General features: G+C 37.4%; 1 protein-coding gene across 2 annotated transcripts in view; it reads right to left on the bottom strand.

Annotated features, from left to right (window-relative positions):
- Window positions 1-14,599, bottom strand: part of acss3 (acyl-CoA synthetase short chain family member 3) — an 82,627-nt gene extending 68,028 nt beyond the window's left edge. For both annotated transcript variants that reach the window (XM_067392209.1, XM_067392210.1), the window contains exons 1-5: window positions 14,126-14,599; window positions 11,610-11,754; window positions 10,976-11,164; window positions 10,728-10,862; window positions 5,286-5,426 (exon numbers count right to left, since the gene is read on the bottom strand). In XM_067392209.1, coding sequence (XP_067248310.1) covers window positions 5,286-5,426; window positions 10,728-10,862; window positions 10,976-11,164; window positions 11,610-11,754; window positions 14,126-14,523 — 1,008 coding nt within the window. In that variant the 5' untranslated portion in view covers window positions 14,524-14,599. The remainder of the gene's footprint in view (window positions 1-5,285; window positions 5,427-10,727; window positions 10,863-10,975; window positions 11,165-11,609; window positions 11,755-14,125) is intronic.
- Window positions 14,600-27,719: the final 13,120 nt, after the last annotated feature.

Raw genomic sequence — 27,719 nt, 5'->3', positions numbered from 1 at the left:
CTTGTCCAGTCAGTGTACATATAAAAGGGAGTTGTTAGGGATTGAACAGCACCTGAGGCATGCTAATATAAATTTCAAGGTGCCGTTCACCTCTTGGACAGTATTAAATAGCCAAAATAAAATGTTACATAAGGTGGAACATTTGATGGGATCATGTAGGAATTACAAGAATACACTGCTTGAAAACAACCATTGCTGGGTTATTTGGCCACCCAGTTCTGGGTAAATATTGAATTTTATTTTGGGTTTTATACATTAACCCATTTGCTGGGTTGTTGCATAGTGCCAGGTCAAGGTTATTCATAACTCTAAAATCACTCTCTCTTAAATATATAGGACAGGGACAGTTCATATAAAATTATTTTTATTTAATGACAAGTCAATCTTTGACAATCATGATAAAATACTCAAAAATATTTAGAACATGACAGAGAAAGTGGCAGGAGCAGCCTCAGGGAGTGAAATCTGTGGGAAGAAAACTGGTATCAGTTCATTAAAAAAACAATCTTATGCTAATAATCATGTTTGCAAAGTTACATCAAAAACAGCTTTACTTTATGTCATCACGTCTGTCAGACATTCAAGTTTCAACCCATTAAACGCGATGCTAGCATACTAGATCAATAGAACGCTCCCACTGTAGAGCTGTACTTTATACACTGCATGAGCCCTGATCGCAGCATTCGTTTGGCAGGAGGTGAAACTTCCATATGATGGGAAGTTGTGTAAATCCAATGTATGCTGTATTTATAGAAGGTTAGCGTTCCAAGAAGACGTTAGCTGCGACACACATGTAAACAAAAAAAGGTACAATGTGAGACTACAGACGTTTTCCTGTTTCTACAGTAAAAATATGTTAGGAAAAAATTGCAATACAAACCTTAATTTAATTCAGGAAGACTTCTGTCAGGACCACTATCATCAAATATGACTGATAATTGCATAGAGTTTGTATTGGCAGTATGGTTCTGTTCTGGGCAAGAACTCCCTAAGCATCCATGCAGCCTAGCATGTATAAGAGCAGGGAGAGCAGCAATAACCCCCCTTAGGGTAAACAGAACAAAACATATGCAGATACCATTAATGTCGATAATTTAACATGTACACATATTTCAAGAATAAGTATGATTCAGGGGAATCATAAGGCCAATCCTGACTGAAGAGAGGAGGAGCTGGGGATGGAGGAGGGTAATTAGCTCCTGAGAATGCAATAGCTGCTGATAATACTGAAGAGCTTATATATGGGTGCTGTTATAGGCGTCATATTCCTATAGGTAGATGTGAGTGACCTGGGAGTCAGCTGATGCGAGCTTGACTGACGTGACCTGCCAGAACTAACGCTGGTTAGTTCTGGCAAGTCACGCTGGAACACTGGATTCCCCTCAGGAAGTTTTCTCTCAGAACAGAACCCGAAATGACCACTGACAAATTTAACCAACATGGCACAGACTACCCAACGAATGAAAAAGCACTGGTTAGGTGTGTGAGAGGGTTCTTCGTTTGTGTACACTGGGTACAGAAAGTATTCAGACCCCCTTAAATTTTTCACTCTGTTATATTGCAGCCATTTGCTAAAATCATTGAAGTTCATTTTTTCCCTCATTAATGTACACACAGCACCCCATATTGACAGAAAAACACAGAATTGCTGACATTTTTGCAGATTTATTAAAAAAGAAAAACTGAAATATCGCATGGTCCTAAGTATTCAGACCCTTTGATGTGACACTCATATTTAACTCAGGTGCTGTCCATTTCTTCTGATCATCCTTGAGATGGTTCATTTGAGTTCATTGGACTTGATTAGGAAAGCCACACACCTGTCTATATAAGACCTTACAGCTCACAGTGCATGTCAGAGCAAATGAGAATCATGAGGGAAAAAATGAACTTAAATGATTTTAGCAAATGGCTGCAATATAACGAGTGAAAAGAGTGAAAAATGTAAGGGGGTCTGAATACTTTCCTTACCCACTGTATGTTTAAAAAACAACTTGCAGCTTGAAAATAGCCAGTCAAGCCAGATGTAGTCTCAACCTCAAACGTCACACCTTATCTGGAAACACTTACGGATTTTCAAAGTCATCATCTGGTTGGTTGAATTCTACAGGATGTCCGGGAGACGTGTGTGTTGTGTTCTTTAACGGTCCGCCTAGAAACAAATGCTGTGACGACAAACTCCCTTGTAGAAGAACGCCATCGTGTTCACATAGTTTGTAGGGGTCTTCTTCGTTGTCTTCTTATCAGTGTGTGCTCGGCAAGACCGTTATGTGCTTGAGCGCCACCAAGTCGTGTTTTACTGTAACTTCAGCAGCTCCAGGCAAATGCGCCAATCTCATTAGTCGGGCAGTTTTTTAACTAAGCACGTCAAACCAAAAAAAGGAACCCGAGGCATTTTTTTTTTTTTTATAAAAATGACGCTTTTATGCCTGCCGTTTTACATGTTGTGTGCACAGTTCACAATGGCGCCCTTTGTTTAGTCACGAGAAGTTAAACGTAGGCGATAACGCACTTGATAATCATCCCGGTGTGCACAAGCCTTAAGCCAGCTGTAACAAAATTACTGGTGCAGAGTAAGCGCTACATTATTTTAAAGACAGAGAGGTGCTTTTGGTGTTTCTTTCAGTGAATTGATCCGCTATTCACACATAATGAGCAAACCAATACCTTAAATTAGCAGTTTTTTTTTTTTTTTTTTTTTTTACTTTTGTAACAGTCAGGAAAACACACACACACACACACACACACACACACAATGCAATGGCCAAAGGCTATGGAATAGGGATGCTCATAATTAACTGATTAACCGTTAACCTACAGTAAGCATTTTGACCGATTAATACTATTGTAACTACAAATAGATTAATACAAATCGTAACTATTGGTTAGTTCACCCAAAAATGAACCCATACCGTTCCACACCAGCAAGACCTTCATTAATCTTCAGAACACAAATTAAGATATTTTTGTTGAAATCCGATGGCTCCATGAGGCCTGCATAGCCAGCAATGACACTTCCTCTCTCAAGATCCATTAATGTACTAAAAACATATTTAAATCAGTTCATGTGAGTACAGTGGTTCAATATTAATATTATAAAGTGACGAGAATATTTTTGGTGCGCCAAAAAAACAAAATAACATATATAGTGATGGCCAATTTCAAAACACTGCTTCATAAAAACTTCAGAGCGTTATGAATCTTTTGTGTCAAATCACGATTTGGATCGCGTGTCAAACCGCCAAACTGCTGAAGTCACATGACTTTGGTGCTCCGAACAGCTGATTCGACACAAAAGATTCGATGCTCCAAAGCTTTCCTGAAGCAGTGTTTTGAAATAGGCCATCACTAAATAAGTCGTAATTTTTTTTTTTTTGGCGCATAAAAAAAAAAATTCTTGTCGCTTTATAATATTAATATCGAACCACTGTACTCACATGAACTGATTTAAATGTGTTTTTAGTACATTAATGGATCTTGAGAGAGGAAATGTCATTGCTCCCTATGCAGGCCTCCCTGAGCCATCGGATTTCAACAAAAATATCTTAATTTGTGTTCTGAAGATGAACAAAGGTCTTACTGGTGTGGAACAGCATGAGGGTGAGTAACAAAAGACATTATTTTCATTTTTGGGTGAACTAACCCATTAAAGGATTAGTTCACTTCATAATTTAAATTTTCTGATAATTTACCCCCATGTCTTCAAAGATGTTCATGTCTTTCTTTCTTCAGTTGAAAAGAAATTAAGCTTTATGAGGAAATCATTCCAGGATTTTTCTCCATATAGTGGACTTCAACAGCTACCAACGGGTTGAAGGTTCAAACTGCAGTTTAAATGCAGCTTCAAAGGGCTCTACATGATCCCAGATGAGGAATAAGAGCCCTTTGAAGCTGCAATGAAATTGCAATTTGAACCTTCAACCCATTGGTAGCCATTGAAGTCCACTATATGGAAAAAAAAACAACAATTTTTTTTTCATCTGAAGACAGACAAACATCTTGGATGACAGGGGGGTGAGTAAATTATCAGGAAATTTTAATTCTGAAGTGAACTAATCCGTTAAAGGGTTTAAAGTAATTTAAGTAATTTTTTTATATATATTTTGAAAACATTTGCTGCATGGTTAAAAATATCCTACATATATAAAATTTAGTTTTTGTGCTACCTTTACTGTTTTAATTGTCATAATTGTAAGATATAAAGTCACAAATGTGAGAAATTAAGTCAGAATTGACCCTTCACCGGGAGTTTGATTGACAAGGGACCTAACCAATCATAACGCCGAATCCGCCATTTTGTTCGACAAAGCAGTCAGGAATTAGAAGATTAACCTCGGTGGACTTGAACTTGAAAAATGGTGTGTATTTACATCTTTCCGTGTTTGAAACAACATTCCTTCTCATGTTCATTTATGTTTATTTGATGCTATAAAATAATTAGTAGGAAGAGATGATCGGTTCACAAGCCGCTTGAGCTGAGGCATTACAGCGATCTGTCACGACAATAAAAAACATTTTGTGGCTCATTACAGAGCCACAACATGGTTTTTATTGTTCGATTTAAAAAAAAAATACACAATTTGTAAGCTAGGACTTTGTTTAATATCATAAGTAAATGCTCTGTCTTACGTGTTGTCAGTGTCCTCTTTGCTTCGCAATGTATTTTTCACTGCATGTGGCGTGGCAGTGCAATGGCTTGTCAGACAAAGCAAGAGTAACTAAGGGGGGCGGGTCTTTGCGAAGGGTCAATTGCGAGGAAAAAAGACAGGACTGTGTGATATAAACTCACAATTTTTATTTAATTTTTTCATATTATGTTTCAAAATTATTAAATATCTGTTCATTTAGTGAAAAATTTGATTAATTTGTAACTATATTTCTTACTCTATTTTAATTCTTGTTCTTCTTTTGAAAAACAAAACATTTCCTAAAATAACTTCCTTCCTAATGATTGTTTAAAAAAAAAAAAAAAAAAAACATTATTTACAGGGTACTGCAAGATACATGGCCAAAACATGTACCTTGGAGTAAAAAGTACTTTTTGGTAATTTTTTTAAGCAACATCACAGCCACAGGCTAAATCCTTTATATTAAAATGAGTTCCTTTATTCTTATCTTGAATACACAAGAGAGTTTATAAAGACGTATGGCTCATGGTCTCCTGCTAACAGAATATAGAATAAACAAAGTCCCTGACAGCATGAATCTAGTCCACAGTAAACAACTTCATCCGCTCCCTCAGCTGTGTGCTTTACCGCTGTGCACTGTCATAAACAAGATCTTACCTTAGGAGTGCCAGTAGTGCCGGAGGTGTACAGGACGTACAGAGGATGATGAGCAGGGACAGACACACAGTCATGAGGGCGGGCGGTGGCCATTTCCTCCTCCCAGTCCAAGCTCAGGTCAGGACGTGTGGACACCTTTTCCTATGGTAAAAAACCAGTGTTTAGGCACAGGACGAAAGCATGTCCCTCAAAATGATAAGAGACTGATATTAGGAAGCAAAATGCTCAGTCCAGCCAGCAATTATTTTAGTATTATTTAAATATTTGTATTAATATTTTAAATTAGCTTTTAGTTTTATTTAGCTGTTTTCGTAATTGTTAGTAATTTTGTTATGTGCTATTGTTATTTTTATTAGTTTTATTTAAATGTTTCTAAATAATTAAAAAAAAAATATTTCAGTTTTAATTTAAGTTTCAGTTGGTTCTTATTACTTCTACTTTAATTAGTTGCCAATGCAACATCTCTAAATTTTTGAGTTTTTCATCTAATATTTAGATTTTATTTTAACTTTATTTAAATTAACAAAAAAATTTTTTAATAGCTTTAGTTTCACTTTTGTTTTTAGTTAATAATAGTACGGAGCCCCTGAAATGACATGCAGGAAAAAAATAGTAGGCCAAATTGTGCGCATGATTTACTAATTTGTGTGCACAATTTACTAGGTTAATAAAGGCCTTCTGAAGGGAAGCGATGGGTTTTTGTAAGAAAAATATCCATATTTAAAAATGTATTAACTATAACAACTAGCTTTCAGCAGCAGGGGCGCAGGAGAGATTTTCAAAGTTTGACATAAATGTTATGCCTTCACGATCCATTTCTGAGCACACTATCAAATTTCGTAACATCAAGCACATGGACTTCACTCTTTTTTCGACTTCTGTTTCTGGGCTTCCCACTACTAACTCCGTTGAGCACTATAATTCCATGTTATCCTCACTTCTGGAAGAGTTCGCACCTGTGCGAGAACGGGCTTTTACTTTTAGGAAACCCTGTCCATGGTTTACCCCGGAGTTACGTTTAATGAAAGCTGCCGGAAGGCAATTAGAACGGCAGTACAAAAAATCTGGCCTGATGGTGCACAGGCTTCTTTACACTGAACAACAGTCTGCTTACCATTCTGCCTTGAATACTGCACGTCAGAACTATTATTCAAGCATCGTTGCTAATGCTGCAACAAATTCTAAATCACTGTTTAAGACTGTTGACAATCTTCTCAAACCAACTAAGGCCGTTGTTCATTCCTCTGTTGACCAGTGTAATAAGTTTCTTCATTATTTCACTGGTAAGATTGAGGGTATACATAGCTCTTTAAATACCATCACTCCTCTTGAGCTAGTTGATATCCAGTCTTCAAATTCTCCAACCACTACCTTTTCGAACTTTGAAACAGTTGCAGATGATTTTATTATAAGTACAGTGAAGTCCATGAACTCTACTACCAGTATTTTAGATCCGGTTCCCTGCTCGGTTATTATGAACTGCCTTGCATCAATCTGCCCTTTTATGACCTCAATTGTGAATTTGTCATTGACTTCTGGAATTGTTCCTCCAGAACTAAAAATAGCTGCCATTACACCAGTCCCTAAGAAGACTGGATGTGATGTTTCTGACTTATCCAACTACAGGCCGATTTCTAACCTCCCATTCTTGGCTAAAGTTCTTGAGCGTGTTGTGGCTATTCAGTTAAATAATCACCTAGCACTGAACAGTCTCTTTGAACCTTTTCAATCTGGGTTCAGAAGAGGGCATAGTACTGAAACCGCTTTAATTAGGGTCGTAAATGATCTTATCGCGGCAGATTCCGGTGCATGCAGTATTTTGGTCTTATTAGACCTCAGTGCTGCTTTTGACACTATATGTCACTCTCTTCTCCTTGACAGGCTGGAAAACTGGTTGGGTCTTTCTGGAGCTGTCCTCAATTGGTTTCGATCTTATTTAACGAATCGTGCCCAGTTCGTTGGCTAGGGTAACTACAAATCAGATACCGTGCCTGTTCGACAGGGAGTTCCTCAGGGTTCAGTATTGGGTCCAATATTATTTAACATTTATATGCTTCCACTTGGGCAGATTATCAGGAAACATGGTCTTGGGTATCACTGTTATGCGGATGATACGCAGATTTACATCACAACTAATCCTGATGTCCATTGCTCATTAATTGCTTTGCGTGGTTGTTTAGCAGAGATCAGTATCTGGGTGCAGAATAACTTCCTGAAGCTGAATGGCTCCAAAACTGAACTGATGCAGATTGGTACAGTGGCGGCTACTCGCAAGGCTGAGCAGATCAGTTTGATTGTTGATTCCAGCACGGTAATCCCCACTTCACAGGTGCGAAATCTTGGTGTCATTTTTGATCCTAAATTAACATTTGAAGCACACATAAAAGACATCTCTAAAACTGCATTTTTCCACCTGAGAAAAATAGCTCGACTTAGACCTTTTCTCTCTTTTGCAGACACAGAAAGGCTTATACATGCCTTCATAACAACTAGGTTAGATTACTGTAATGCCTTGTTCTCTGGCCTTCCATCTAAATCGTTGAGAAAGCTTCAGTATATACAAAATTCTGCCGCTCGTGTGCTCACTCGTACTTCTCCTCGTGAACACATTACACCGGTTCTTTCACAATTACACTGGCTTCCCATAAATGCGAGAATTGATTTTAAAATTCTTATTTTAACATACAAGGCACTTCATGGGACTGCACCTGAGTATCTTTGTGATCTCATCAGTCCTTATACTCCATCACGCTCTCTTCGCTCTTCTAACTCTCTTTCACTTCACCAGCCTTCTTGTATGCTAAAGACCATGGGGGAAAGAGCCTTTTCATACAAAGCCCCTAAGCTATGGAATGTGCTTCCTCTACCCATCAGAAATGCACCAACGTTGGATCATTTTAAAAAGTTGATTAAGACACATTTATTTAAGGCTGTCTTTCTCTAATGAATTGTATTGCTTTTGTTGTTTTTTTTTTTTTTCTTTTACTGTAGCGCTTTGGGTTTAAGAAAAGCGCATTACAAATAGAATGTATTATTATTATTAAAGTTGGGGGGGACCAAAGTATGTGGGGGGGGTTGTTAATGAATAAATGTACATGTAAATTCATACGTCTTTCCACGCTCATGGGCAAAGGAGCTTCTTTGAAAGGCTGAGCGGAATGTGGGAAATGAAGTATACCCGGGCCTTAACCGCCTTACATTGTAATGGACTGGAGCTCACGGTTCACATCGGGAGAAATGGGAACACGGGGGCACCGCGATGCGACCGCAAAAGGCACTTTCACTTTCGTGATAAAAATGCATGCCACTGATAAGCATTATGTAGTATTACAGTAGCCCATACACATAGCCTACCTATTAAACGCTCCTCTCGTGCGTCCACCCCACTGCGTTGCTGGTCGAGGCAATAATCACTTTTGTTTCGCTTTCAAAGATCTCTTTTATAGATGCCATCAATGCGTTTACCTTTCTTGATGTAATTATCGAAATCAAAACAGTCCATAAACTATAAATCCTCACGAAAACTTAAGTCAATCCATCTCGCGCATCAACCCGAGAGATCAGCCTCCTGTCAAATTTCTGAATGTACAGTTTGGCTTTGATTGACAAACGCTAACGTTCGGGCATGATTTATATACCATCGACCTGTCCTAAAACGTTAGCATGCTCTGATCAATTGCTTGGAGATTGCGTGTTTCTCCGTTCGAGAGCGCATTTCCTGTTCACATTCGTGACAAAACAGTTGATTATTTACAAACGAAAGCTCACAGAAACGTGAAAATGGTCTCATTTTAAAGAAAATATCCTAAGCTAAAAGATTATATAGTTTGACTGATTGAAGCCCTTATCAAAAATGCAGGGGTCGATTTCTCTCTTTTCAAAAGTGCGGGGGTCCTGACCCCCCTGTCCCCCGTGTCAACGGCGCCCCTGTTCAGCAGACAGACATATGCATTGATTTGTGGCGGAAGAGTAACCTCTGACCCGACACATGACGTATTGGCGAACATGGAAGCGCAGAGGAGAGAGCAAAACAAAACACCGGTCACGAATTAGAAGTCTAAACGATCAGTTTTAAAAAGAAATGTCGGAGGATTTCGATATAAGAGAAGAGGAGCTTGAGTTTGTTGACCAGCCCTATTTGTTTAAACCGTGAGAGACGTCTAAGCTTACGATACTCCTACATCCTGCATCAATCATCGGTGTCATGGGTTACTCATTTGGCACAAGTCGACTTGCACAGTATGACTACGGTCATCCGCCAGAAGCTAGTTATTAGAATTTATAAAGTTTTAAATATGGATTTTTTTTTACAAAAACAAAGACCTTTATTATCCACTTGGAGCCGTATAGATAATTTTTTTGGATGGATACATTTTTTGGGGCTTCAATATCTGCACCCTCCCACCCCACCCCACCCCCTCTAATAATTATAAAGCTTAGAAGAGCCAGGATATTTTTAAATATATCTCTGATTCTGTTCGTCTGAAAGATGAAAGTCATATAGACCTAGGGTGGCTTGAGGGAGAGTAAATCATGGGATTATCTTCATTATCTTTAAAGGAATAGTTCACCTAAAAAATTCTGCAAGTATTTATGCACTGTGATGCTGTTTCAAAGTTGTATGACTTCCTCTTTTTTCTACATTTCTTTCAGGCTTTGTCACGTTTAGTTGTGAGAAAAGCTTTTTTAAGTCATATGGACTACTTTTATGTTTTTTGGGTTTTTTTTGGTATTTGTTGTGGCAATGCAATGCATTTTCATTCCAATACAGTAGTTTTGAATATTCTAAAAGTTTCCATAAATAAGATCCTTCCATAGAGTAAATCTTCTAAATATATAACAGGATGTGTACTTCTAGGGCCGGCAAATTCTCCCCTCACATATAATATTAACTCAAATATTTTTTTTTTTCTCATTTCCGAGATGTGTTCGCCTTCAGCAACCATGCGGGATTTATCCTGTATCCCAAACCGCTGATAAATCAAAAAGCTATTTGCTAACAGTTTCCATGACAACACAGGATGAAGCTTAAGCAATTCCCTGCGTTGTGAAATCAACATACTGATTGTAGATGTAGCAACATAACAAAACTCATTTAACAGACACCAAAACAGGAAAGATAAATGAGTTTAGCTAGAGTTTGTTAAAACGCTAAAAGCTTTGAACATTTGATTTCCTAATTTTTTTTGAGTGATATATTATTACAGTTATACAAATGAAGAAAGACCAACTTCCTTCTACAAGGATTTATGTTGTTTAAGTGTCAGCCTCCTTGAGAAGGTTGAATTTAGAGGTACACTCTTTTAGAAAGGGGACTACATTTGCATTTGTATTCTCTCACTGCAGCATTATCTTCTCTTTTACCAGTTAATAGGCAGTAGAAACTGTGCCAGTTTGATAATGAGACTGGGTCCAGGTGCCGTGGGTTTTCTGATAGCTCACCATGCTGGGCCGGTTGTAGATGAGGACTTTATGTGGTTTGTGAGTGCTGAGCTCCAGAGCTTTCTCCACCAGGGGAATGTACTCCACTCTTCTGCCCGGCTCGATGCCAAATGATGCAGTCACCAGCAACTTGGGCTGCGGAGAAAAAGATGATTTAAGAGGGGAAGTGGTTTTCGCAACCTCAGCAGAGATATGCATTTACAAAAATAGTTTATTCATTTTCATAAAAAGAAAACCCAATGGCTTGCCTTAGCATGGTCGATACGGACGGAGAGCTCTTTGGAGGCGAATCCCCCAAATATGAGGCTGTGGGTGGCACCAATACGGGCACATGCCAGCATGGTGAACATGGCCTGAGGAACCATGGGCATATAGATCACCACCAGATCGCCCATCTTCACGCCATGCCTCACCAGAACACCCGCCAACCTGGACACCTACAAAAAGGTGTGCGGAAGATGAACTTTATGGATACGTATACAAATTTTGACAAACTGGAGGCAAGTCAGAAATCCTACAATATCAATTAATCAAAACAACAGAAAATGGACATTAAATGCAAATTGATCCAGCATTTTGGAGGAGAAGGAAGGTTCTTGGTTTTAAAGACTTGATGTGCGGTCAAAATCTGATCTTGTCTGGTGAATTTACGTGGACAAAATCCAGTCATTTCAATAGGAATCCACACAATTGGGAATTTCGCATGGATTGCTCATACAGATTTATCAACAGGTTCAAGTTGGTCACGTATATTCGCTGCCTTTTTTTAAATTGACTTCTGTGAGAGTTGCGCTTCATACATCACTACACTATTGACGACCATTTTTGCCAAAGTAATTTCACCAAAATTTCGCTAATGTGACCACACCTTTAGTGTTTTACCTGGTCCTGCATTTCTCTGTATGTGATGAACTGTTTAGTGCCGGTAACTGGACTGTCATAAATGACAGCTGCTTGATCACCTCTTCCATTCTCCACATGCCGATCGACAGCATTATAACACATGTTCAGCTTTCCTCCAACAAACCTGTAAGGGAAACAGGTGTTCTTAAAGAAATAGTTGAACAAAAGCAATACTCGCATTATGATACCTTGACCATGATAAATTAAAACTGCCTAACAATATACCAATCTGGTGGATTTCATATATTTATGTACTTCTACTTTATATATTAATTCTCATCATATTTTTAAGTATTCACTTGTTATTGTACCCTTTATGGTTATTATTCTTGTATATTTAATAGTATGCATGCTTGTTATATTCAATTGTTTTTCAGGTGTTCCAGTGTGACAGGTCACGCTGACACGTTTGTGGTCAGATATTGGATGCCTGCCAAGTACTGCAGGAGTGATGTTTTTCAGAATTAGTTGCTCATTTGAATCCGATCAAAATGGTCTGTTAATATTTCTGCTGACGTTTGATATTGGGGGGGGGGGGGGGTTGTCAAAACAACTCTTATATCTATTTCTGGCATCTGACCAGTTTATGATATAATGGGTAAAACCATTTAACCTTTTCTTATTATAACAAAAACATCAGTTTGAGCAGGTTGGGAATTTCCCTATATGCTTATGGTATAATATGGACTGAGTCGTCGATAATTTAGTTTTTCTCAAGTTTTCGCATCACAATCAAAATGTTTAAATTGCCATTAACCGCTATGCAGTAATCAATATTAATTTCAATAGAGTGCAATAGTGTCCCCCAATTGTTCAGGTGCCTTGGCTCCGCAAATATTTTTCCCCATTTATTTTTCTCATTGGAATTTTTAAAAGGTCTTTGAAAGAACTTTTAGAATTGAAAATTGACAATATAAGTATAGAATACATTTCTTGGTGTTATTTTAGACCACAAAATCTGCTGGAAAATGCACAACAAAACAAAGCAAACTTGGCAAAGGCCATAGCAATATTGAATAAATCAAGACATATTCTGAACAATAAATCAAAGTATATTCTGTATAATACACTTATACTACTACCATATTTGAGTTACAGTGTGGAAATCTGGGGAAACACCTACACACGGTTGCCAGGTTTACACAACAAAACCCACCCAATTGCTACTCACAACTAGCCCAATTGTGTTTTGGGGGTGGGGGTAAAATCCACGTTTTTGGTGGGGTTCCCTGGTAAAATTCCCATTCCAGGGGCTAAATATCATGTTAACCCAATTCCGTGGGAAAACAGCGAATTTAGCAACACTGCATCTATAGGCGTTACACATTACAAAAGAGAGCAATCAGAATTATCAATAATGATGTTGGATATCTGGAACAGACAAATTCATTATTTTTAAAGTCACATACACTAAAGTTCATTGATCTGGCTGAATTTAAGATGGCACAAGTCTGTTTAAATCAAGAAATAATTTCCATCTGGGAAATTTACAAACAATGTTTATGGAAAGGCAAGGTGGGTATAACTTGAGAGAAAAAGCTCAAAATAAGAACAACAAGTATGTGCATCAGTAATTGTGGGGTGAGGTTGTGGAAAAGTTTGAAGCAGGTGTAAAAAGCTTTTAAAAAGTTGTATACAACATGTTATTAAAAGAATATGAGGGTAAACAGAGGTGATTGTGAGTGTGAGTTATAATACTGATTGCTTTGAGATGTGTGATTATAGGGTGATGGGTTGTTTGTAAAAATTTGGTTGGTGTTGAAAATTAATGTATATTTGTTATCTTGCTATGAATATATATATATATATATATATATATATATATATATATATATATATATATATATATATATATATATATAATGGATGAATATAATACTGATTTAAAGATGTTGATATATAAATCCTATCCTCTTGCTGAACCACATTAATTCTCATTTATTCAATGTCAATCCACAACACACTAAGAAACAAGACCTGCGTTCACCACCATAAACATATGTATTACTCTACCACTTTATGTTACTGACTCTGACTCAGATTAGAAAACACAATTCCCAACACAGAAGGGGCGTTGAGATAAGAAGCGTTCGTCTGCGCCGTTTTTGATTGGTCTAGATACCCATGCGTCAGACATACGCCATTTCGTTGCGTTTTTAAAAGAGGTGCGTTAAATTAAAAATAATTTCAAATTGTCATAATATATCTCCCTCATGTTTTATTTATCCCCAAAACCATGTTTGACTCACTTCCTTCAGAGTAACTGTTGTTTTGCAGAATGTTAGGGCCTGAACGTCTCAGTCACTATTCACTTTCATAGCATTTATTTTCCCATACAGTGACAGCGAATGGTGACTGAGGCTGTCATTGTGCCTCACATCACTTTAAGGTGAACTTCACCTTTAACGACAGCTATAGCGCCTGAGACCCTTGCGTTTAATTCCATTCTGTTACTGGAATATGTCAACGCCCTCTAATACATAGCCTGTACTTACCATTTTGGAAACACTGTATCCGTATTATCCAGAGTTTTGGTCCAGTGTTCAAACCAAGTGATACCACGAGCCGCTTCACTCCAGAACTTTTCGGGTTTGTCACGTGCCAGGCCAAACGCGTCCTCATAAGTGTATTTTGATGAAAATGCACGAATAAAATGTTTCCTGTGTTCGTTATAAATTGTGTTTGGCGTACAAGCCAGCGGTATACGTCCATTTCCGATATTTGTCTTTACCTTTTGCAGGTATGGTCCAGACACACCTGTGCAAGAAAACGTCATACCCAACAAACATCTTGAGCCTGTAACACACACTGTTTTGTTACATTCCTTAACTCTAGACACAGTTACATTTCCAATGCAGATGTGTTTTAAACGCGTAGTTTGGAAAAGACGCATGTTTTGGGGGTTTTCTTTTCAGAATAGCGTTTCAGCTCCAACGTCTGCTGACGAACAACGGTGAAAAGAGAAAGCTCTAAATTTCACAACTCAAAAATGGCCGCGCAATAATTCAGTACTTCAGATCACAGCCAGAGGCCACTCCAAGATACTGCAATCCATGAAATGCGATAGTTACGTAATGTTGGGGCTTTCTGAGGTGTCCTGCATGATTTATGAAACACAATGTTTAAGCAGTGCTATAGTATGCATATAAATGCGTCTAGGAAAATAGCCAATACCAGTTGTTTTCGAGCTGAAGAACCTCGCAATATGAAGGCAGGCAGCTATATATTTTCATGCACAGTCCCATTTATAAGCTACTGTGAGCTGCTTGAGACCATATATTAATCCAGCAAAGCCTGAAATATTAAAGAATATTCAAACATTCTAGCCTATTAAAAGATAAATATTCCTCAAACGACTTAGCTATGTATCATATTTTATACTCACAATGATGTATGGATAATCAAATAAAGCTAAGATGCTTCAGGTTGGATAAGTGATTATCTTGGAATATTGTTTATTAATAATATTAATATTAAAATGCTAAAGAAAAATCATTCATTCAATCATAGATTTCACATGTACCACAACCTGAAGGTGGACATTGAATGATATTAAAACCTTTTACTTGCTAAACAATAAATTGAACATCTGAAGGCATGTAGAAGACAGTGGGAGTCTTTTTCTATCCTGAACACTGTCAGCTTTACATAAAAGACACTTTTCTTTTTTTTTTTTTTTTTTGTTCAGCATTTTTCAGAAAAAAAAAATATTGTTCCAAAGCAAGCTGAGGGCAACAGTGAACAGAGGAAACCCAGAAAAACATTACACATTTAGAAAGCAGAATGAAACAGTAACAATGTTGAGGTTTTTGTTTGTTTGTTTCTGTTCTTTTCTTTTCTTTTTTACACCATTGGTCTGAATTTTCCACTGTCCCCCTAGCTAGCACATCCATGGCCTACAGTCAAATCAATAACAGAAAGAAATTGTATTGGAAAATCATGCCTGGTTAATGAGAGCCCATGCATGGTAATAAGAGCAATGAATTGGGGGCATTAGCATTTTGAAACAAATTGTAAATACTAATATCACAGGAAAATGCATAAGTATGGATAAATCAACCTAATAGAGCCTGAATATGTATTGCTAATATTATCATCTAAAAAACATACTGATGAAAAAACAATGACTACAGGATATTATTTCTACTCTCCATGTTTGGGGTCCTGTCTGTCTGTCTATCTATCTATCTATCTATCTATCTATCTATCTATCTATCTATCTATCTATCTATCTATCTATCTATCTATCTATCTATCTATCTATATGGCTGTGTTCAGAATACTTCTTAGTGAATACTGCGTATATATTCTCAGTGCTGGGTAGTAACCGATTACATGTAATCTGGATTACGTAATCAGATTACAAAAAGTAAGTCATTGTAATTAGATTATATTACATTTTAAAATACTCGTAATCAGACTACAGTTACTTTACTACTGATTATATGATTATGTTCTCACAAGAAGCCTCTGAGAATTTAAGTTAGAGATAACTTTTCATTAAACACATGAATCCATTCCATAACGAACCCCAGTCTAGAAAATTCTGACATAATGTAATATTTTATGTTGTTCATGATAACGAATGAATTTATTATTGTTGTCTTTGTATTTTTATATCAGTATGGTACAAGATTATCCTATGCATGTGAAAAAAAAAACAAGTTAGGTCAAAAGTAATCTTAAAGTAGTCAGATTATATTACCTTAAATATGTAATGTAATGGATTACGTTACTAACTAAAACTTTTGTCATGTAATTTGGAATCAGTAATCTACCCAGCACGATATATACTTGTCAAGATCACCAGCTTGAGTGCCCTTGATAGCCACCAGAGGACACTCCTCCCCGGACTACTGCCACACCATCTCGGACTGCATTACCCATAACCCACTGCCCGGACTAATCAACCATGATTGTCTTCACTTGTACCTTGTTTAGCCCAGCCTATGTAAACCATGTTCACTCTGTCATTCACTGTGAGGTTTTGCTAGTTTCGTCAGTGTACTCTGCCTTGTTTGTTTATTTGCACTTATTGCCTGTATTTGACCCATTGAATGTATTTTGGGTTACGGTTCTGGATTTACCAATAAAGCTGTGTTTAACCCAGTCTTGGAGCAGTTTTGTAACAATACTGTGTACTGAGTAATATGAAGGTGTTTCTAGTGATAGGCAGATCGAGGCTTTGTGAAACACTGAAACAGTTGAAGCAAATGTGCCATAATGTGTCGAGGCTTCGAAACAATCTGACACCTGTCTCCATGGTGACCCCTAGTGGTCAGAACAGTGTAAATGCAACAAAACTCACGCTAAACATGCATAAAAACACCTTTTACAAATCTATTGCAAATGTTTTATTGAGAGTAACATCTATTAAATGCAATTAATTAATCACCTAATAAGATTAACTATAGAGTGTCTGTATAATATGTGTTCTTTTATCAATTTTTAGGGCTTGTTTTCTTCCATGGCTCAAGCTAAACAGGCCAATAAGAGATTAATAACTACAATTATTCATTTTAATTATTCTAATGTCTAATTAAAAGATCTACAAATGTATAAAGCTGATCAGAGATCTGGTAAAACCATAGGGTAAAGCCCATAGACACTTGTTCAATTGTTCTCAGTGAATCTGCATGATTCATGGGTTTGTTTTATCATCGCCCTCTACAGGTGAACCAAAGAAATTTCAAACTGTTTAGAAACGTTTCAAAACAGTTATGACGTAACAAAACCTCGTTTACTGAAATCGCGTGACTTTGGCAGTTTGATACACGTTCCGAATCAATGATTTGAAACAAAAGATTCATAAAGCTTCGGAGCTTCATGAAGCAGTGTTTCGAAATCGGCCATCACTAGGGCCCGGTTTTTCAAAAGTAAACCACTAGGATTTTGGATAACGGATTGGATCAAATCTTGAAAATGTGTTTTTCAAAAGAAAAAATGGATTACATAATCAGATTAGATCACGTAATGCAATCTTGGTTTTGATCCGGATCAAACCTTTAGTTTGGGTTTTTCAGAACTTTTTTGTAGGATTTGGATCACTTTGATCCAAAAAAACAGGATTATCCTGATCCCAACAGGGGGTAGGATTTCAAGATGGATTCCAGGAGGAAAATGTAGTAAAACTTTAAAACTAGTCAAAAAATACAACCTTTTTATCATGTAATATACATACACATTTTTATCTTGCTTATCTTGATTAGTTTAACTGTTAAAGTAATAAATTAAATGCAGACATTAGTCTACATATTTAGCCTTTTGGTAACTTACTCTAAAGTAAAAAGAAATGTTGGTGCCATAAAACAATCCCTAAACAGCTGTAAATATCCAACAAAAATATATTTAATTCAAAACCCCTATACTTTCTGTCAACATGTCCCTTTAGGGCCTCCGTAGAGCACTGGAAATCCAGATTTGGTGATCCTGAAAAGTTCCTATCCGGATCAGATTGATCCAATCCGATGTTGCTTTAAAAAAACAGGCTCCAAATGTAAGATGGATTACGTGATCACGGATCGCAAAAAAAGGATTACTAAATGCGGATCAATTTTATCCGGATTAAACCTTTTGAAAAACCGGGCCTAGGTGTTTCTAGTGTTTTCCTAGTATTTTGAATTATTCCATTGTGTTGTGTTTTAGGGTTAAAGGAAATGTTCGTAAACTCAGAAAATTACCAGTAATGTACACATATCAGTTGAAATAATAGATTCCACATTTTGATTGAACATTTTCACGCACTTTCTACTTTCATAATGGAAAAGAGCAGCTTGGACAATCTGCAAAATATCTCATTCTGCATTTCACAGAGGAAAGAAATCCATGCAGGTTCAGAATGACATGAGTGCAAGTACATTTTTGAGTGAACCATTCTTACTGAACTCTCGTTTCGGATGCAATGTCTTGTCCATGGCTTTCGCAAGACCAGCCTTTTCACTCATTAATGCCTGCTGTCTGTGTCCATACACCTCTTTGACTGCTGACTGCAGTCCCATTTTAACTGTGCAACCTGGACACTGTGATTGAGTCATTCATCAATCTTGCTGGCAGTTAAGGGATGATGTGATTTACAAATCGCTTGTGCAGTGTTTTCTATTAGAGTGGCTGAGGCGATTAATGCTAAGTGGTCCTAGTCCTGCGTGGCAGATTGTCTGTACGTAGATTACGAAGTGAATTGCTCAGGATTTAATAGAGCTGAATAAGATAAATATATCTTTCAGAGTGATGCACATTGCTAAATTGATGACATTTACCCTTTTTTTGGTTGTAAAACAATGATGTAACTAACTGTTACTGCAAAACAGCAGCATTAAAAGCTGGTAAAGAAATGCGCAATGTAAAAATGTGCTGCTGGTCCACTTGTAATCCAAATACAGTTTTTGATTCATTTTAATCAAACCAAACCTGCCAAGTGTGAACGCACCCTAAATGTGCCACAAGATAAGACAGGAACACTGTTAAAAAAATGAAAACTTCAGTCACTATTTCCCAAGATTGGAATCCTTCAGAAGAATATGCAGAGTTGTAGGTGCTACACACAGCCAGAAATAGCACAAGGTTTAACATACTTTATCATATTTTAGTTTCATCTTTCCTTCTTCTGGTGTTAAAATAAAACAGCATCTATCTGGCTTCCTCCTCCTCCTCAGAAATGTTCAGAACAAGTTTCTGAACACCTAGTAAGGAGTCTTCGATGTGCCTGATGTCAGAAGCTGAGAAAATTTCAGTAAATGTCCTTATTGGACTGAGAATGTTTTCCATTCTTGAAGTTCAAATGTGTCTTTTATCTCAAAAGATAAAGGAAATATTGATTCCTTATAATACATCCCAAAACTATCTTGTGCTGAATGCTCAAATTACTCTAAAAATGTCTCTATTCTGCCTGGCATCTGACATTCGCCACAACACGCCGATCTCCATTTGCATGTATTTGTTTTAGGGTTTGCATTTCCAATAGTCTCACAGCGTGCCTTCATCTCTGATCTGCATTCAGCAAGCACATCACACAAACTGTACATCTTCAATGAGTTTCCTCTCTGTGTTGCAGGATTCTAGACAAGAATCAAGCCTTAGAACTTAATGCCCTTCAACTTGCTCCCAGCACCAATTTGTCAGTACGAGGACTTTCTAAAACAAAGCCATTCATATTGCCATAACTCTCTCTCTCTCTCTCTCTCTCTCTCTCTCTCTCTCTCTCTCTCTCACTGGCGGTAATAGCACAGTTATTACTTGACTGGAAATCATTTATATTTTGTCTGCTGCCATAATGTGAACATGTGGAAGGGTGTCAGTGATCTTACTACAATATAAAGGCACTCACAGTGCATTATGTAAGAGCCTGTATCACTGCCTTTCCTTTATTTAACATCTGATTTGATGAGTGCCAATTAAATTAGTGCAGCTGAAGCTGTTGGACAGCCACTCTTGCATGGGCTTTGGTGAGAGAGCAAGAAGGGTGTACAATGCTTATGAGATGGTTAAGAATGAATAGAGGAAAAATCATTACACACTGAAAAAAAAATGGTGTAGGATTTACTTTGCTTGTAAATTTCACAAATAATTACAACGAAATAGTAAGTAACACGTGATATTTTTGAAGTAAAAGGCTGAAGCGCTTTCTTGTTAAACATATTGAAAAGATATTCTTTGAAAAAGACTTTTTTCTTTTTTTTTTACAGTGTAGTAAAAGAATTACACACAACAGGGTTTTATTTGGACAGATAAGCAATGTGTTTAGTCATGTTACATTTTTTGGATTCAATACAATGATGAGGTACTCACAATGGAAATAATTGTGTTAAATTTTTAGGCCTTTAAATGCAGAAATGTAAAACTTAACTCATATTTTTTGAGCTGTAAAATTGTTTAAACTATTGATACCCTGGTTTGTCCACTCTTAGAAGAAATTGTTTTATATAGAACCTTTGAGGGTTCTGTCAGGCGCTTCCTATATAGAACCTTTCAGGACTTCCCATCATGAGATCATGATTTAGTTTTAAGGTACGTTTACATGAAAACAGTGTACTTAAAGGTGCAGTGCGTAAATTTTAGCGGCATCTAGCGGTGAGATTGTGAATTGCAATATAGAGAGGCTACGGTGGCCAACACAGGACAAATATGTCATCTGAGACAGCAGAGAGTAGCTAGTCAAGCAAACATGCTCTGTAGAGCAATTTGTCCGTTTAGGGCTACTGTAGAATCATGCTGGTGCAAAATGGTGACTTATCATGTGTATATAGATATAAATGGCTCATTCTAAGGTAATAAAAATGTAACGGTTCATTATGTAAGGTCTTTATACACTACTGAAAACATAGTTATGTATATTATATTGAATTTCTGTCAATAGATCCTCCCAAATTTTACACATTGCACCTTTAAATCAGAAAAGTTCAAAAGTTTTGTATACAGATGAAAATGTTGTCAAAACTATGCCCGTTCACACGGATCCGCGAAAACGACTAAAAATGCTGTATTATGCATGCCAGGCCAGTAGTTGGCGATGTCAGAATTAGAATTGGCGATGTTAGAATTTCTTATATGTAAATAATACGTCTCCACTGGTCATAGTAGTGGTGCAGTAAATCTTTGCGGGAGAAGCTTTAATACACTCTTGAGCAGCACAAACACAGTCCTGTAGTCTGCCATTGTTGTTTAGTTTTAAAAGGTTTGTTAACCCAAAAATTTAATTCTGTCGTTAATTACTAACCCTCGTGTCGTTCTGCACCAGTAAGACCTCTGTTCCTCTTTGGAACACAAATGAAGATATTTTTGATGAAATCTTGAGAGCTTTCTATCCCTCCATTGGGAGCAATCTAACCATCTACCACATTCAAGGTCCAGAAAGGTATAAGATATCAATAAAATACTCCATGTGACTCCAGTGGTTTAACGTCAATTTTATGAAACAACACAAGTGCTCTGTTTGCACAAAAAAACATAATTTAACACTTTATTTACAAAATAATATTATCTAAAGCGCGTTCAAAGAACAACTTCCGGTCTTGAGTCAACACAATACGCATGTGTTGTGGTGCTCCCCCTACTGGATTGCAGGTCAATATTTTCTTAAAGACCCCCAGTGGTGAAAATCAAGTTTTTAATGTTGTTTATATGTCTATGTGGTGTTTTTATTATCCTATAATACAAACCATGAACAAATAACATAAGTTAACACCATTGTTGAGTATTTTCTCTTTAAAATCTCTCAGACTTCAAAAAGATTTGTGTTCTGAAGATGAACAAAGGACTTATGAGTTTGGAACGACATGAGGGTGAGTAATTAATGACAGAATTTTCATTTTTGGGTGAATTATTATTATCGACTAAACACATAATACGCACACACCTGATGTCACTGTTTTCTCAAATTCACGTTTTTGTAGTTTACACGGAGACAATAACATTATCGTTTTCAAAAACTTGCACTTTGAAACCCGCTTTCAAAACTTTGCGTTTCCAGTCCCCCAAAAAGCAGTTGTTGTGTAAATGAACGACCAAAATGCATAAAAAGTTTTCCGTTTTTAGTTGAAAATGTTGTCGTGGGTGTCAGCACCTAAATTAATACATTTTATTTTAATTAATTTTTATTTTCAATAAAATTTTATTATTTAATAAAAGTAAATATACTATTTAAACATGAAAGTATTATGCAAACATTTTTGGCATAAAGTGTTTTTAAAATTGAGCCAAGAACCGCACTGAACCTTTTTTCTAAGTGTGTAGATATGGCTTGTGTCCCTCTTTCAATGTAAATCTATGGGACTTTATCATCTGTCTTATTATCTGCTAGGCAAAAACCACAAGTCTGATGGCATATAAAAGTAATAGCACACCTCAACTCAACAAACTACATGATCTGAAGTGTCACATCTATGTTTGTTCAAAACCTTAACCCAAAATATGAGCAACAGTAATAGTGACACTTGCCTTTACAAACACCACCAAGAAGAGCATTCAAGCAGGCCATGTTTGACATATCCAAATATCACAATGACATGCTGTTTGGTTTGCTTTCTGAGACGTGTCAAAGTAACATATTCATCTCGATGTTCATGAATCAGACAACAACATCTGCCTCTGCTGTGCTAAACGGGGGAAAAAGAACAAAAGTGAGCTGTCTCTCAAAGCACGCATATGTGAGCTAACAGCAGCCGTCTTGTCTATGCCCCCTTCGAGCCATTTTCAGCTCACAATATTCTGTCCTTGCACTGAACATGTCTCTGTTTGGAAGGAGTCCTACAGGGATGTGGTGTCATGTTCCAAAACTTCCTGACAGCCAAATAACTAGGTGCTGTTTTCTTGAGGAATGTGCAGATACATCGAACGAATGATAGTATTTCTAGACTGAATAATAAGGCAGCTCTTCGTTTGATTTTTCTGCTCAAAACAAGCTGAAATCAGGTATAAAGATTAAAGGAGACATCTTTGTTAAAAGCCATAGATTTTATTGTGTCCTCACTTGTTGCTTTACACCCACATTTGTGCAATTGTGCACCATTCAGAATTTAATTGAAAATGCTTTTTAAATCCTTGAATTTGAATAGGATTTGAAATGAGTTAGTAAAAGGACGCAGAACAGTCATTTGTATAATAATAATTCATGTAATAAGTGTAGGAAGTTAAAAAAGGTAAAATTAAAATGGAATGAAATTTGGCCTGACGGGGGCGCTACAGCAGTCAAAAGTACGAAATGGCACATAACTCCTAAACTGTTAGCTCAAGAGTCGGTGTGGGCTCAAGTGTCTTGACTCAAGATGCATGCCTCGGATTCTGTGAAATTTTCTGGTATTTTGGATTTTTCGAAAAACCTACTTTTGCTAACTAGCCCTAGGTTTTTGACCAGATCAGAACCAACCCAGAGCAGCAAGATTCTCTGGAGTCTAAATGTCAATAACTCAGATTCACGGTCCCAAAACGGCCACCAAAAATTCTAAGTGGCCGGTCATAACTCATGAACGGAATGAGATATTTTCACCAAACTTAGCACATCTGTTTAAAGGCAGGAACACACCAAGATGACGCCGACCAACTAGTGGCGATGTAAGCAGACTGCGGGTTGGCTCACGTCGGCAGCATCTGTGTCCAAAGTTGCCCTGACACACCAAACCGACGCTCGACAGCCAACGGCCAAGTAGCACATCCCTTCTGCGCCTGCGCAAGATGAAATGCCTTTCCTTACCAGCAGGTGGCAGTAGCTGAACAGCCAATCAGATGCCAATTCAACATGTCGAATCGGCCGGAAAAAAGCCAAAGAGGACCAACTTCAGCCGACGGTGTGGAACACACTGAGAAAACTTAGTTGGCCGACGAACAAAAACTGCCTGACGGCCGACCGTCGGCTTGGTGTGTTCCTGCCTTAAGAGCTCATTCTGCGGTCGCGGCGTCTGGCCTCTTAGTCACGCTATAACAGGAAAAAAACCATGTAAGGACATTGGCATATCTCGAAAAACATGGCCACCATCGGCCAATGAATTTTGATCACCTATTAGACAAGGTTAACAGAGGCCGATCAGAACGAAACTCTGTGAGCATGTTCTACTCATGGTTCTAGAGGTCTGTAAGAATTTTGAAAGAAATTGGCCACTAGATGGCATGAACTAGTTTTACACATCTGTAATCATGTGGTGTTTCACACAATATTCATATCATTTGATAGATGTCCTTGTGTTGAACAACTTTGTCTCAAGAAACGCTGCGATCAATCAAATATTCACGATTAATGTAAAAAACCTACTTTTGCGAACTAGTGCTAGGTTTTTCACCCAATCAGAACCAGACTGAGCGGAAAGATCTATAACAGAGTAATTTAGAAAATGGGTGTGGCCAAGTGCACGCAAAAGCCTATAACTCCTAAACAAAAACTCAGAACTTCACAAAAATAGGTGCACACATGCATTATATGCAAGGGTGCACATAAGTGGATAAAAATGAACGGAGTGCACCAGAAAAGCGCTTTAGAGTACCTACATTTTTGACAAACATTTTTCTACATCTCTGCTAAGATAGCAATCATGATGATAAGTGTGTTCTTTAATTATTAGCGGTGCAATGGATCGCAGTAAATCCGTGATCCATACGGATAAGGTCCAACGGTTTGGCACACATGTGATTCATGGATTAACTGCTAAGTTTAACTATCACAGAGTGAAAGTTTATCATTTGGACGTGTTTTGTCTCGCCAATGAACACATTCAAACTATTTTAAAAGTGGAAGAAGAGGCAAAAATCAGGACTCGCAAGCTGTTATCTGTATCACACCCAAAGCACGTGCACACAGAGAGAGAGAGAGAGGCGCGTTTCAGACAGCACTCGAACACCGAATTGATTCCTCTTTCGTGTTTACTTTGGCTTGAACGGACACATACACACAAAATTACCTGTCTCTGCAAGTATTCTCTCGGTTATGTCATAAGCGAACAGTTGAGAAAGAAACCAGATGTGTGTCAGTATATTCAGTCTGTGCGTGCATTCTGTCTTAAAGTGACAGCAGCCTAATATTCTTGCTATTTTCTGTCATTAATGTTAATAATAATAATAAAAAAAACATCATCTACCATGTTTGAGAGAAAAGTAGTGTGAGTACCAAGCAACATCTCCAGGTGCTCCCTTGAGAACCAGACCAAAAAATGTATGTGCGCCCCTGAGCATATGATTCTAAAGAAGCATGCCATCTTATATGGAGATCGGACCATAGGTGGCTCTTTAACTGTTAAAAAGCTTTAAAGGTGCCCAAGAACTTTTTTTACAAGATGTAATATAAGTCTAAGGTGTCCCCTGAATGTGTCTGTGAAGTTTCAGCTCAAAATACCCCATAGATTTTTTTTTTATTCATTTTTTTAACTGCCTATTTTGGGGCATAATTAGAAATGAGCCGATTCAGGGTGTGTGGCCCTTTAAATCTGGTGCTCCACACCCCAAGAGCTCACGCTTGCCTTAAACAACATAAAAAAAGTTCAAACAGCTAATATAACCCTCAAAATGGATCTTTACAAAGTGTTCATCATGCAGCATGTCTAATCGCGTAAGTACAGTGTTTATTTTGATGTTTACATTTGATTCTGAATGAGTTTGAGGTTATGCTCCGTGGCTAACAGCTAATGCTACACTGTTGGAGAGATTTATAAAGAATGAAGTTGTGTTTATGAATTTTACAGACTGCAAGTGTTTAAAAATGAAAATAGCGACGGCTCTTGTCTCCGTGAATACAGTAAGAAACGATGGTAACTTTAACCACATTTAACAGTACATTAGCAACATGCTAACGAAACATTTAGAAACACTACAAATATCATGCTAACATGGATCATGTCAGTTATTATTGCTCCATGTGCCATTTTTTGCTATTGTCCTTGCTTGCTTACCTAGTCTGATGATTCAGCTGTGCACATCCAGACATTACTGGCTGCCCTTGTCTAATGCCTTTCATAATGTTGGTAACATGGGCAGGCATATGCAAATATTGGGGCCGTACATACTAATGATCCCGACTGTTACGTAACAGTCGGTGTTATGTTGAGATTCGCCGGTTCTTCGGAGGTCTTTTAAACAAATGAGATTTATATAAGAAGGAAGAAACAATGGAGTTTGACTCTCACTGTATGTCATTTCCATGTACTGAACTCTTGTTATTTAACAATGCCAAGATAAATTCAATTTTTGAATCTAGGGCACCTTTAAAAAATGTATTTCCTATGATAAACTAACTGTTTTGGCTGTAAATGGTCTTTTCCATCTATGATTGACATAATACCTTTGTATGCATTTTACTTTTTATTAAATAAGTGCAGCCTTGGTGAGCATATAATAGTTCTGTGAAACACATTAAAAATTTGACTGTTTCCAAACTTTTAACAGGTGCTGCATATCTGGGTATAAAAATACATTATTAGTCAGAATGAATTATGCAGATGTTTTTGCTTTGTCACACAGCTAGTTTATTTCACTCTGTGCCTATATTGAATTTTTTATTGAATTGAGTGAATTCCTCATCTTGTCATTCATAATTCATTCTGTTGTGAATTGGCCCATTTGAATCACATTACAACTCAAACTTGATGGAAATTTTTATCAAATTCTGAAATTTGCTCAACCCTGACCTACATACAGGCCTAAAATAACACATTCCAGAGAAATATGAATCAGAGTTGTTATACACGAGCTACTATACACCTTCCCACCTCTTACACGTTCACACGGCCTAAAAATAGTCTGTCTACTTCTCATATTTGCACCCAAACATTCCTTGTCAGTTTGCTCTCAAATCTGCGCATCCATTCAAAAATCAATTCATTCTCATTGGGAAAGCTTCCCAGTGCACTCTGTTAATCAGACTTTTTTCCAGCAGAATGTTTTCCAGAGGCTGTGTCCCATATGGCCATGAGAGCATAATCTCCCTGTGGCCTCTTTCTCTCTGGCTTTAAGCCCTCCATCCATCCATCGCATTAGTTAGCACATCTGTCTACAGCTGGAGGACTGACAGAGCAATCCATCATTGTTGTTATTTCTGAAGCAGACTGCAAACTGCAAGTTTGAAGCATCTGACGGATTTTCTTAAAGGAATAGTTCACCTAAACAAAATCAAAATTCTGTCCTGTCCCAAGTGTACTCATGAGAGAAGTACACTATCTAATTATGAATGAATCGTTTTGAAGTCTAAAAAAATATAGCACACCCTCCAGTTGGCGGTTAGTGGTAAGGCCTTAAAAAATGAGTATTCTAACAGTACATTCATGAAAACATGCAAAAAACTGGATAGAAGACTTATGTGCTCAAAATTACTTTCACTGTGCGTTTCACAGACACCAAACAACTGGATATGAAATACAGACATGCATTCACACTGCAGGTGCCACACTGTCTAGAGCTCTAGCTGCTGCTGTCAGTTCACTGTGAAGGTTATAGGTTGTGCACAGGATTTGTCTCTGCTTAATTGAAGCCTTGTGTTTAACCCTGAATGTGCACTGAGATGCATGCATCCAGGACTACAGCTATTGTGTATATTCATGGAGATTAAAGGGTTAGTTCACCCAAAAATGACATTTCTGTCATTAAGTACTCACCCTCATGTCGTTCCAAACCTTTGTT

Source organism: Chanodichthys erythropterus, chromosome 8 (assembly GCF_024489055.1).
Source record: "Chanodichthys erythropterus isolate Z2021 chromosome 8, ASM2448905v1, whole genome shotgun sequence".
Taxonomy (NCBI): domain Eukaryota; kingdom Metazoa; phylum Chordata; class Actinopteri; order Cypriniformes; family Xenocyprididae; genus Chanodichthys; species Chanodichthys erythropterus.
The sequence above is the reverse complement of the archived record's forward strand: the minus strand, read 5'-3'. Positions and strand labels throughout refer to the sequence as shown.